This window comes from Empidonax traillii, unplaced genomic scaffold (assembly GCF_003031625.1).
Source record: "Empidonax traillii isolate 1590-97213 ecotype Southwest subspecies unplaced genomic scaffold, ASM303162v1 scaffold134:size1062425, whole genome shotgun sequence".
In the NCBI taxonomy this organism is placed as follows: domain Eukaryota; kingdom Metazoa; phylum Chordata; class Aves; order Passeriformes; family Tyrannidae; genus Empidonax; species Empidonax traillii.
Genome location: NW_020955327.1, coordinates 187,196 through 200,693, shown reverse-complemented (window position 1 = coordinate 200,693; position 13,498 = coordinate 187,196). Strand labels below are relative to the sequence as shown.

Here is a 13,498-nt window from a genome sequence, read left to right as displayed (position 1 = left end):
GTCCTGAGGCTCAGCACTGCAATAGCTTTGAGAATTTCGGGAACGACTGAGCCAGGAATCGACACAATAGACCTAAATAAGTCAACGCTAACCAAGGAACTTCTGAAGGCAATTATTAGACAATGGGATTATATATACACTATCTCCAGGAAAAAATGAAGATCCTGTTTCTGGCAGCCAACATCTTTAAATTAAAATTACTAATTAAAAAAAAAAAAAAAAAGTCTTTCATGGGTGAGCAGGAAAGGCAGTTGTCAGGACGACAGGCCAACAGAGTCACTAGACCCAGGGAACAATAAGTCTCAGGGAACAACAGGCATGCATATGGATTGGCTTAGTTTTTTCTAAGAACCATTTCTTCACCCTTTTTTTTTCCCCCAAAAGAAAAATAATGTCTTACAGAGCTTGTTTGTTTACTAGAGACTACAATAATATGATTTGGAAGGAAATGAATCAGAGGGACTGAAGTCAAGTCTTTTGATACAGCCAAGCATCATCAAGGCAGGGTTAAGAAAGGGTAAGCCCTCAGAGAGCAGCAGGAGGAATCTGGGAAGTATGACCTAACTTCCTAATCTCTCCCTTCATGAGGGAAACCATTTTCTTCTCAAGAAAACCTACATGTAACTTAATAAAATCTGCAACTGTATTCACAGAGAGCATCTCCTATGGTTTTGGACACCAGATAACAATGAAACAACAACAGGCACAGTTTTCCAAACCAGCAGGAACACTGATACACATGGAGGTAATACACTTGTACACACTCTAAGGGATTCTTACCTTCAAGAACTGGATTTGACTGCAGAAGTTGTTCTTTTACTTGATTAACCTCTGCCCCTTTTCCACACACAGCAGCTACATAGGACATGACAAGTTTGCTCGCCTCTGTGGGGAGAAAGCCAAATAAAACAGCGATAAGTATTGGCAAAAAGGCCATAAAACTATTTGCAGGCTAAATCTCCATCACATTTTCTCAACATCAGACAGGAACTGTAAATACATTTAATTTCACTTTTCTTCTACGCTGTTTTACCATCTGGAAAAGCAGGAGGTGCATATCCTGCCATGAGACCCATGCCTTTACATCAGCAATCCTCCTGATTTAAATATCTAGAGCCTGCCCAAACTAAAGAAGCCACCACTGGCACATTACCTGCTACTTTTTCATTTAGACTCAGTAAGAGGCATTCTTTAAAGAAAGAACATTATTCCTTTGCCGACATGTTGGAAATGTTTTAACCTAGCCTGAAAAAAAAACAGGCTCAAGCAGTTTCAAGACACAAAATTCAATCAGTTTATATCAGCAGATACACAACAAGTATAAACATACAACACCCATACAGGTTGTATTACAACTCTAAAGTACACTGCAAACAACTGAGTAACAGCAACATCACATAATGTGCTGCACTCTGTTTTAAATTATAACCAATAGAAGTGAAGCATTCATTTAAACAATGAAATTACTTTGAAGGTACAAGCTTTTAACAAAGTCTGGAACAATTTTTGGACTCTCAAAGCTGAGTTCATATGGATGTCCATCACTCATATACAGACAGAAACAAATATTAAATAATCCATCCAATCTTTTTTTCCTGGTCAGGACAAAGACCTGAAAAAGGATTCTGTCTATAAAGAGAGCCTGTGATGGTTAATATTAAGGAAGAGAGTGAAATTTGAGGCAATATCGGCTGATATACAATGTAATTACTAACAGTTGGAAACCCTGTCAACTCATGACTGTGGTCATAAAAAAAATCATTTCATTATATTTGTAACAGATCTTCAGAGATCTGTTACAGATTTAAGGGTCTCATTTCAGGAAAGAATTGGTAGATGAGAAGTTACCCCTTGGATTTTGATTTTTTCCTATTTAATCAGATTTATTTGCTAGTATTATATTACTATCCAATATTGCAGAGAAAACTGAGCAAACCTGCAAACAGGAAGCAAATGAGGAGCAAGAATTATAGGTGTGTTCAGAAGGCCTCCCATCTCCTTTAACTGCACCTCAAACAAAGCTCTCATATTTAAGAATCTATTCTCTTCAGAGCTTGAAATTATCAAATTATTTAATTTGAAATATTTCCTAAAACAGTCGACATCTTTAAGTAGAGCTACTCAGTCACTGTGAGAGGCATGCACTGAAGCAGCAAATAGGCTATTATTATAGTATACACACAATGACTGTAAGACAGGCTTTGAACATCAGTGAAAGAAAATAAAGGCCCTTTCTTTTAATAGGAACTTTGTTTGGTCCAAGAAGGACATCAGGAAGGGAATCATCACCTTAAAATCTCAAAATGTTAAAACAGACCACTTGTTTTGGCGATGTATCATCTTTTCTTGCCCAATGTTACTATCATTTAACAATATAAACAAGCAGTGAAACAAAAAAACAGTCAGAGGTAAATAAAAAGATCCAACTGATGATAGTTGAGTTTCAGTTCTTCCAATGCAAAAATGCCAAATGTTCTGGCTACCAAAAATTTAAAACAGAGTTTCATAGTATCTGTACTAAGAAGTTCTTTCCTCAGCTCCAGGAACTTGCTCTGCATCCCTCTCCGCCCTCCTTTTTTTTTTTTTTTTTTAAAATGAAAACCTGACCTCTCAGCTAATGGCCTCATTTCAGCAACATTAGTTACACCAAACGTCAGAGAATACCACAGATTCCAACTTGATTACTGGCTTGAATTTCAAACCCTATGTTATTTTCTACTTACCTTTATAAAGGAGGAACAATTCATATTATGTCCCATACAGCTATGAAAATCACAGAACAGTCAAAATCTCTACACAAAACAAAATCTACCATCAACATATAGAAGTTCAATAACTCAACCACTGATCTACCTTTCAAATGAATAAATGAATAAAATGTGTACCTCAGTTGTATGAGGTGCTTGATAATTCACAGTTCCTGAGGAAATCAAGACATTAAAAAATACCAATATAGAACTCCTTTCTGAAGTCTGAACTTCTAGACAGAATATCAGAATCACATTAATAAAAACTTGATTATTTTAATACACACTTTTACTGAACTCATGTGTTTTAGATGATATTGAACTGTAAACAAGGATTATATTACAAAACTTCAGGGATCTCTCAACTGGATGCCACTGATCAAAGAAAACCAAAGATGAAGCCTACACTTTATATTTTCACAAATGGTTTGGAAAGCAACTTCTTGTTACCCACTTTAAATCTCGCTCAGAATAAGCACACAAAGCTCCACATATTCTCAGATTCAAAGGCAAAATCTCTCAAATTACTTGGAAACAGATGTATGCCTTCCTACCCACTGCCTCTTTTGCAAGTCACCTCTGTTTTAAACTGCTATTTTAGAAAATAACTGGTTTCTTTCTTTTTTAAGGTCTACCTAAAATGTACTGCAGTTATGCAATCCTCACTTGATTTCCAACATTCCAGTTTAAAAACTAGCAGTCATTTTCAAGGAAATTTCAGCCTTGCCTAAGAAACAGAGTGTTCTGGAACGTAAGCCTATCTTAGAACTGCAGCTGAGCGTAGTGTGCAAAAGGCTGATAAAGTTTCCAAAGTAATCAGCTACTATTATTTCTTTTCCTTAGATAAAGAGCATAATCCAGTTTGAATGCATCTTTTTATTAAGAGGCAAGTAGAAGCATCAAGTATAGAAAACCAAGAGCATTCCGTTTTCCACACCTTCATGTTTCCCACCAGCAGAGCCTAAAAGTTTTGTGGCCCTTACAATACTCTATCAAAAACCAGCATTATTTTGGTATGACTCTGAATACTGATGAGACACTGTATTAACACGGGGTAGGACTTCATCATGGTGACAATGTGAAAAAACACTGGTTTACGTGAGTTCACACCTACAGCGACTCATTTTCTGCGCTGGTCAGACACAAAAAGATACTGATATCTCTCAACTCTTACAAATTCTGGTATCACTTTGTAAGACCCTGAATAACTCTGAATGTTTTTCAATAGGATCCAAACTGCCCCTTACCTGTTTTTCCAGCTCCACTCTCTCCGGTGATAAGGATGCACTGGTCTTTGTCCTGGTCCCTTAGAGATCGGTAAGCCTCGTCAGACAGAGCAAAGCTGCAAGGAAAGAAAGAGTCAATTGAGAAATGGAAGAAAAAAAACCCCAAAACGCAAATACCAACACTAATTACAATCTGTCCTTCACACATCCAGGCGGGGGAAAAAAACCCCAACAAACCAAACCCCTACAAGTGCTGATGTTCCATAAGTGGTGAGGCATTCACTTTTCAGAATATAAAGCTCCACAGAAGCAAAATGGGTACTTTTTCTCAGAGGCTTACTCAGACTTTCTCCAGGAACATGCAAGCATAATCTCTAAGTTTTCCTTAAGACAGTAAAGTCAAAACAAAATAACAGAATTTTAGGGAAACGTAGCAAGCTTTCTTCATTAAACAAAATGTCCTATTCTTCGTTGAAAAAATGTCAGTGCATAAGCACGACGTGTTCTATGTGAAGACATCTAAGAAAAAGGAGAACTCTGAGTACTAACAATACCATAAGCTGCAATTTCAACTTGGTATGAAGAAATCTCACAGCCTTATGAAGGTTTTTAAGCCTTCGGGTATAGCTGGACTTTTGCATGAATATGTAGAATTATTCCCCAATAACTGTGTTCTTAACTCCGTAAGCATGATGTCATGTAGTGAACCTAAAGCATATAATAAGAACCAACATCTTTCCTGTACCAAAAATGTCTTTTCCTGGAGCTCAGAACATCATGACCCTGAAATTCCTGGGCTGCAATTTAAATCCAGATGTGCTCTGCTGCCATGCAGCAACATATATCTTGCAGACATGCAGATGCCTCCTTATATTTAGTTTTATTTAGCACTAATTTTGAGACAGAGAAAGAGTAAAGGTTTTCTTTCAAATGCGTTTTTCAATTAATGGAATAAAGGACTCTAGAAACTAAGAATAAGAACACCTTGGAAAGAAGGACATAAAAGCAAAATCCAAATAGAAAGGCACATGGCCCTTACACAATTGAAGAAAAAATCTGATAGTTAAACATGGTGTATTTTAACTTGAAATAAACATCAATTCAACAGAACAAGAGCTTTGTTAGATTACCTCATCTAGTAAAATATTTAGTGTTTGTATGTACTTAGAAGTGGATATTGTTTATTATTTACAGCAGACAAGCCATGTATGAAAAACAGAAATTAACTCTTAGGTCAACATAAAATGCATAATTGTTGCAGGTTCAACACACTTTTTAGAAACTTGATTCTTTATTCTACAACAGTTCAGGAGCTTTGCATTCAGCTGATAACTGCAAACAGATCAAGTATTTGTTTTCAAAACCGTAGTCATACAGTGTTTTCACAGGCAACCACAGCCCCTTTATAGAAAAGCAAGCTCTTTGTCAGGACACCAGTTAGGGGAAGCACGAACAACACAATGCAAGCAGTGAGAGCCTTTTCTAGAGGCTCCTACTGCTGCAGTTTGAAAGCTTTAAATATTAAACCTACATATACTAATACTTATTGCTACCACTGTTTCTTAGTTCCAGGTCTCTCTCCCCAAAATGTTTATGAAGAGCATGTCATGCTGTCCCCAGTTCATCATGACACACACGTGCAACACCATTTCTATTTCCTCATCCCTCATCAGTATTAGACTCAATACATATTTGCCTAGCTGGGTTTTGGTTTTGTTTGCATGTTTGTTTTTATGGTCTCATCATGTTACCAGCTCAACCACCTGGCAAGAAAGAGACCAGCCCACAAAGCGAGGAGTATTCTGAAAAGTTTGGAAAATGGGTAAATAAAATACCTTACAGCTTTTGCTACTAAACAATAAGATCTTCCCCTCCCTCTCTAGTACTTACTAAGGATGCTCAATGTCATTGATTCCCCCCCTCTTTGTGTCCCTCTTCTTTCTCCTCTCCTACACCACATCTGCCTACCCACTTACATGACCCACCCAAGGCTCCATCCCTCTCACTGCTTTTCTCGCCAGCTTACTTTGTCCAAGGCACTAAATCACAATTCTTCTCTCTGCACAGATGGTTGGGCCATCCACTTAACACCCACGATCAAAGGTCATTAACTCCTTCTATACATATACCTCTGAACCCAGGAGAAAGACTGATCTCCCAAACCTTAATACTGCTATGGTGATTGAAGCCTTTAAACCCAGTAGTTCAACTGGAGGTGAAAATCTGTTTACGAGAAAGTAGCAGGCTGTAATGTTTTTAGCATTACAACAAAGTCGGATTGCGAAGTGGCCAACACGCTGGAGAACGAGCTAAAAAAATAATATTCTGCTGCTGCTGCTGTGAGACCATGACACAATTTCTGGCATCCATTTCACTGTCCGGAATCCAAACTACAGTAGCAATAACACTTTACCAGACTCCCTTACAGGACATGTTTAGGAAATTAGTAATATTTGTTGAACACTGCTGCAGATATACTTGTAAACTGAAGAGTACAAGGCGCAGCACTCAGAAAAGCTTATTCCAGCACACATTACTTTCCTTTCTGCAAGGAAAAAAATAAAAAGCAACAGGGTGAAGATGAAAGGAATAAACTGCACTGAGCATTCATGGGCCATGTGAGACAACTTCAACACCAATGCTGTGATTTCCACAGGTTTGACTGAGGAAACTGACTTTCAGCAAGGAGATAAGACTCTAAGATGCTTTTCAAACTTAAGAGACTGGATGGCTCATTCTGTGCCTGCTGCCCCTCAAACAATCTCAGCCATCAACTAGGTTTTCACTGTTGAAACAACCTTCTTGGCAGTAGTTTCACACCAGAAAATGAAGTCGACATCAAGCACAGAGAAAGTATTCTCTCTGTTGATATATTGAGTTACGAGTTAAGTCAGCTTAGTACCCATTCATCTTTTCTACACTGAATTTAAGTTTCTCAACAGCCCCTGTCAAAATATATTTTATTGGTTGATGTATTTATTAACTCTGCCTGCACTGCACAGTTAAAAACCCCAAATGATGCTCTTCTTCCGCAGAGAAACTGAGAGTCTAATACTGCAATGAGGCCTCTGAAGTTGGAGAAGAGAGGGGGATTTCATCCAGTTCTGGTTTAATCCAATCTAGTCAGAGATGCTTGGCATACAACTTCCAAAAGCCACCAAAGCCTAATACTCCACCAGCCTATCAAATATTATCTAATACAGACAAAAGAAAACATAAGCCCACTCATTTCAAAATTAGTTTTACGTATGTACTTATCAAAAGTTTCCTGGTAGAAGTGTTCTAAAATCTAACGCTGATGTTTCAGCAACTGTTCCAACAATTCAACTGGAGGAGGAATAACCAAGAATCTATTTTAACAACTAAGATTTCCTTGTCTTTCTGGCATTGAAGAAACAGCATAAGCACATTTATGCCAGAGTCTGAACAAAGATCTTTATCTAAAAGAAAAAGACAGACCTATTAAAATATCATGTTGACTTCCACGGCACACCATTATGCCTCACAGTCCTTCCTATCTATTATTGCCTTCTATATTTATAACAAAAGAAAACCCAAACAAAAACTTTGAGTCTTTTAGTTCAAACTCCACCTGATCCAAAAAATATAGTTTCATGCTGTTTCCTATTTGTTAAAAAATAATTTCATTTAACGTTATTTTAGTTTAACACGTTTTAGTGATCTGTAGACCACAAGGATTCCTATTCTTTTCTTTTTAGCAACATTAAGAGACATGGCTCTGTAAAGTCAACGTTTGCAACTATAGATTTAAACCACATACCACTCTCTGAGCCACCTCACAATTACAGAGCCTAAGAAAAATTTTAGAATAGTTTGTAGTTTAAAAAGCAGTTATAAGCCATGTGTTTCAAATTAGCTGGTGAGTGTGTCAGCAGCGACAGTTACCATACCTTATAATAACCTCTCCTTTGATTTCTAGGTTTTCATAAAAGAAGATGACATTCTCCTACCACAACAAACACTGAAATATTTACTGGAGTTCTCTTTTAGCTAAGACTTAAGTATAGAAGCAATTTGAAATTGAAACAACACCCACACCTAGCTCAGTAAGAAGGCTCTGCTTTTTTATAGCAAGGCTTTTTCAGCCACAAGCTCCAGATGGCCAGATCTGTCACTAAGTCCTAACCCAAAAATTCTAACAAAGGGAAACAGCATAGGCCTCCAAAGGGGATTTCCAAAGGGCTCTGGCAATTTTCAGCATCTCAGCAGCATCTCTATGCTAAAACATAACCCCAGGGTCAGGAAGAGGCAGGAGCAAGGTTCCCATGCACTCACCCTGAAACAAGCACCTATTGCTAGGGCTGCATTTGAACCCTCCAGATTACACCCACAATTACACCAGGGGTATAAAACCCTTGCTCTTACTGTCAGAAATTCAGCTCACGGGAGCAGCTTTTCCACCATCTTTTTCCTTTAAGCCAAAAATCACAAGAATCGGTATTTGCCAGCCTTTGGTTCTTCTTTCCACTATCACTTGCAGTCTTTCTTTCATTTTCCTTAGCATTTTCAATTAGCAGTAATTAGTTAGCACTATTTTAAATTCCCTCCAATTGCTCTTCTCCTGCACTAATAGAGTCAATTCACTTCATCCCATCTTCACCAGCTGTTGCTTTGATTCAGAGATTTTTGGTCCCCAGTTTAGAACATCTATTGCTTAATCTTGGCTGGCAACTGACACCTCATTTGCTGCATTCAAAGGAAATCAGGAAAACCTCTCTTCTTGTCCATTCCAATTCCCCATGAAGCAGAGCTCTGGTACCAGAGTTCATTTCTGCTCAACTGTGTCTAAACACACTGGCAGGATACTAAAAGTCAGTGCTTATCAAAGACTATATACCATGCTAGACTAAAAGGAACAGCAGTAAAATGTAAATAGTACATACGCTTTTAATATGTTGCATAAAATATAATTTAATTATTTGAAGTTTAATTAACAGCATCATTTAATTTCCTTCTCTTTCTGAATGCACAGAAGGGCTCAGTAACAGGGTAACAGCAAACTAATTATTTCCTTCTCTCATAATATGCAGTGGGAAAACATCAGAATCAGAGTTTGTTTGAGTATAAAAACAAACCTGAGCTGGAAAGAGTAGAAGGAAATTTTATAAGGTACTTTGAGGCTTTACACTGTAAATCATCTCTGTTTGCTATATATGTTCCCCTGCACATTGAAGCTCAGTGGAAAATTCACCATTCAGGAAAAACAACCGTAAGATATTATTTACCGTATTAGCTCATAGTGCAGAATCATTTAATCTAATTGCCCTAAGGATAAAAAGTGTATTCCCATTTTCCATAATTACAAACTGTCTCATGTTCAGCACTTCGACACAGTTGAAAAGAAAAGGTTGATTAGCCTGCCACTGGAGTGAATAAAGTAACAGCTGAATTGGTGGAGCATCAGCAAGGATAGACCTTCACAGACAAGCAGCTGCTCTTTCAATAACGCCAATCAGGAAAAAAAAAAAAAAAAAACACCTCCAAATTTAAACACGAGGATAAAGAGGTGTGCTAAGACAGATGGAAAGCCTTTTCTCCTATTCATATTCTCCACTTTTATTTTCCTGGTGAGCACAGAAACCTGTTTGATCAACAATATTATGAGGCTAATACACACAGCAGAAGGGTACCTCCTGCGTGAGCTTCCCTGCTTTGTTATTCACATGAGCAACTGTGACGTTATGAGATGCAGAATAAAGCCCAAAGCTGTGTAAATCAGCCTATTTGATTTGTAAGAAGCAGCCGTAATTTAGGGAAGGGAAGGGACAGAGAAAAAGGGAGGGGGGAAGGGACAAAGCCACTCTTGATTTTCAAGAGTAAAACATTTCAGGACACATGCTAATATTAAGCCAGAGAGATTTATTTTCTGTTCTGGTAGGTTGGGAATATAATATACCCTCCAATGCCCATACATGCATGGCAGGTTTAGAAGACTTGTTTCAGGCCAATAGTCTGAGGTCTGGACAAAGGGGAAAAAAAATGGTTTTGCTGAAAATCTCATCTTTCTCAGGCTGAGGCAAATTTCAGACATGTTCAATGGACTGCAACTCAAAAACCTCCCTACAGAGAGGTTCAGCCAATGATTCCTCCCCAACTATTGTGGCCACACAACCCTGCAGCTCATCACAGCCTGGTTCTTTTCCCTCTCACAGGACAGCACCTATTTCCATTTCAGGGGAGGCTTTATCAGTTTTGATCACTTCCTTTTACTGTAAGTAAAAAAAAAAAAAAAAAAAAAAATTACTATTTTTTTTTAAACCAACAGTGATCTTTCCCCAGCACTGTACACAAGAGCCAAAAATGCAGCCATTGATTTTCTGCCTATTTCAACAACATCTAAGGAATCTTGTTAGAGCTGCACATTAGTGTGATGGAAAACAAGAAGTGCCTTTTACCAGGAGGCTGTGACGCAGCTGTTGCCTTATTTTCCTTCAACTGGTGCAAAACAGGATCTCTGTAGCTGAGGATGATCACACCACCTTACAACCCAGACTACAATCCATCTAAGTTTTAGAAAACCTGGTGATGCAGCCAACAAGTCCATCCCCTGTCCTGGTGACATGTTAGCCACAGAACACCAGACTGATTTCGGTACTCCAGGGCATACCAAACCAAACCAAACTAACATGGACCAATGCAGTTGTACACATCACAAACACCTGCAGCTGCACACAAACAACAGGTGTAACGCGTGACTTAGATTGCCTAAAGAAGGGAATTAAAACAGCAAACTCCTATTTGGAGCAAGTTCTTGTCAGCTAAAGTGAAGATACACATAAATCAAGGCTGGGAAGCAAATACCACCTTGCTTTTCAGAAGAGCAGCTTGGCTTGGATGCCCCCTTGACTAGTCTCATTTTCCTTGAAATTATGTCAGCCACCTGGCTGGCACATAACCATCACCTCCCTACCCATACTAGCATCAGCTGGTAACTCCCAGTTCCACAGCATTTACCAGTGAGTTTGTAGCCAAAACAATCCCTCACCCCAAATACTGGGCTGCATTATCCAAAGCAGCCAATCAGCTCCTACACTGTCACACAGGAGGACACAGATGGGCCTCTTACAGACCTAGACCAAATCAGTCTGCTGTCATGTGCACTGCGAGGATTTCAAGTTTCTTGGGGGAAAAGGCATTCCTGTTTACAAACCCAATAATTTTACTGTCCCCTTGAAGGGAAGTACAGGAAGTGTTTTTCTATTCTTTTATCAACAACTGTATTTAATTAGCTGTTTATTTGCTAAGATAAATCAGCAACTGCATGCTTGATTTAATGACTGCCTAAACCAGCCAATCCCTTACGCTCAGTGTTTTCACTGCCAAACTCTATGCTGAAGCCATATTCATAGTCATATTCCACATCAGAAGCCCAAGGTTTTTCCCTGCACTGCCAACCCAACTGCACTACATGAACCTGTGACCACCAGCAGGGAAAGCAGTTTCACGGCTCACCAGAAGTGCTGATAGCAAGCTATCTGTGTTTCTCCATGGACTTTCTGAAGCTTTGCAGTCCCTGAGGCTGGGTTTGTAAAAATTAGGATTTATTCCACTTCCCCAGTTCAGATGGAGTAGCAAGGTCAGACAGCTGAACAGTAAGGGAAGAGAGGTGCAAACTGATTTGCCATGCTTGGCTTCTGTCAGAGTTTAACTAGAGGGCACAGAATTATTTAAAATCCCAGTTTACTCTTCCATCTACGCAGTAGTAGATTGGAGTTGCACCTCTGAGCTCTTGCATTTATGTGGAAATGAAGGGCTAGTGGGACAGTGAGGAAAGCGGCGAGCAGGAGAAAACAGCCATTCCCTTTCTGCACTGCAATATCCAGACTCTCAACATTTTTACAGAAAATTTAATTAGTTTCTGCACCTAATACAGGGTGTGTCTGAAACACAGGGAAGTTCACTGGTCAAACACACGTTTAGTTCATGTCAGCTTTAACCAAATTTTACATGAAAGAAATTTTTTTCCACAGAACAAGAAATGCTTTGAGTATGCTGCTGCACCATGAGAATAGCATGCTGTAAGAGGACTCCCCTAATGACACTGTAATTCATCTTTACTTAGGTGGCTACAAGTAATATGTTTTCCACCTCAATCAAACACTGCAAAACAATTATTCCTCATTTTTAAAACACAGACTATGGTTAAACATGCATCCTTTAAATTATCCATAGCTATTTCAGAAAAAACAGGCCCAGGGTACAGGTTGAGATACTTAGAAGACAAGACTCAAACCCCATTAGAGGTGCAATGATCAGTATAACTTGGTTCTTCCTGTACAGATGGGAATATACTGTTAGTGACTTTTCTCCTTTCCTTTTTTAATTTATTATTTAAATAGGATGTATTTTGGGGGCTTACAGTTAGTGCTTGTCCCAGTCAGTGGCACAGCACTGATTTGCTCCGTTTAAAAATGCCAGTGACTTCCTGGTCTCACAAATCAAACCGCAGTAGGGCTGTACTGGTTATGGGGTTTTCCTGGGGCAGGGAAGGGGAGAGTGCTGCTCTTATGATTTCACATGGAAAAATGCTTAGCATATAGTGTTTTATGTCTCTGCCTCAGAAAACATACTCCTGCTTAGCAAATGGAAAATCTTGCGCTTTTTTGCAGCCCTAAGAAGCACCACCCTGAAGTCAGAAGGTAGGAATAAGTAATTTCCTCACAGTGCAGTAACAGCAGAGATATGGCAAGTCAAGTTTTGACTTCCACAGTATGTGTTTATTGCTACCACATGCTCATGCAGGGACTTCTCTCAGTGCAAATAATTTTGCTGCAGATGTATCGGTGCTTTCCAAATAAGCTTGTTCTACTTTGCTGACCGGGAGTGAAAACTGAATTTATTCCTTTATTCTAAAGTAAAGAAACATGTCCTAGTAGTCAGGGGGGAGAAAAATAGTGAAGTAGGTTGTGCAGTTTCACATACTCACTTCATAGAAAGGGACATGCTTTAAGAGGTCTCACCTTACAGGACAACAGCACAACCTTGCACAACTAAACTCCAGAATGCAGCAAGACACCCAAGAGCTACAACATCTCACACAAAAAGGTACATCTTGGAGTGATGAGACAGGTGAAGAGATGTCAGCCATACGTTAGGTGCAATGCACTGCAGTGGAAGGCAACAGTATGCCAGTGGGGGAAAAAAAAAAAGCACTCCATCAAATTCGTATCACAGTATCAGAGAAATAGAATGACAGGATGGCTTGGGTTGGAAGGGACTTTAAGGATAATTTAGGTTCAATCCTTCTGCCATGAACAGGGACAGCTTCTACAAGAATAGGTTGCTCCACACCCCATCCAACCTGGCCTTGAACACTTCCAGGGATGGGGCATCCACAGCTTCTCTGGGCAACCTGTTACAGTGCCTCACCACCCTCACAGAAGAGAAATTTTTTTTTTTTATTATCTAATCTAAGCCTACTCTCTCTCAGTTTGAAGCCATTCCCCCATTCTCTCTCGTCCTGTCGCTACACACTCTTGTCAACAGTCTCTCTCCATGTTTCTT

The 13,498-nt window shown here is 39.1% G+C and overlaps 1 protein-coding gene across 6 annotated transcripts in view; it reads right to left on the bottom strand.

Annotated features, from left to right (window-relative positions):
- Window positions 1-13,498, bottom strand: part of MYO1B (myosin IB) — a 113,747-nt gene that overhangs the window by 60,750 nt on the left and 39,499 nt on the right. For all 6 annotated transcript variants that reach the window (XM_027883757.1, XM_027883759.1, XM_027883760.1 and 3 more), the window contains 2 exons: window positions 3,995-4,089; window positions 781-885 (listed from right to left, as the gene is read on the bottom strand). In XM_027883757.1, the coding sequence (XP_027739558.1) occupies window positions 781-885; window positions 3,995-4,089 (200 nt within the window). The remainder of the gene's footprint in view (window positions 1-780; window positions 886-3,994; window positions 4,090-13,498) is intronic.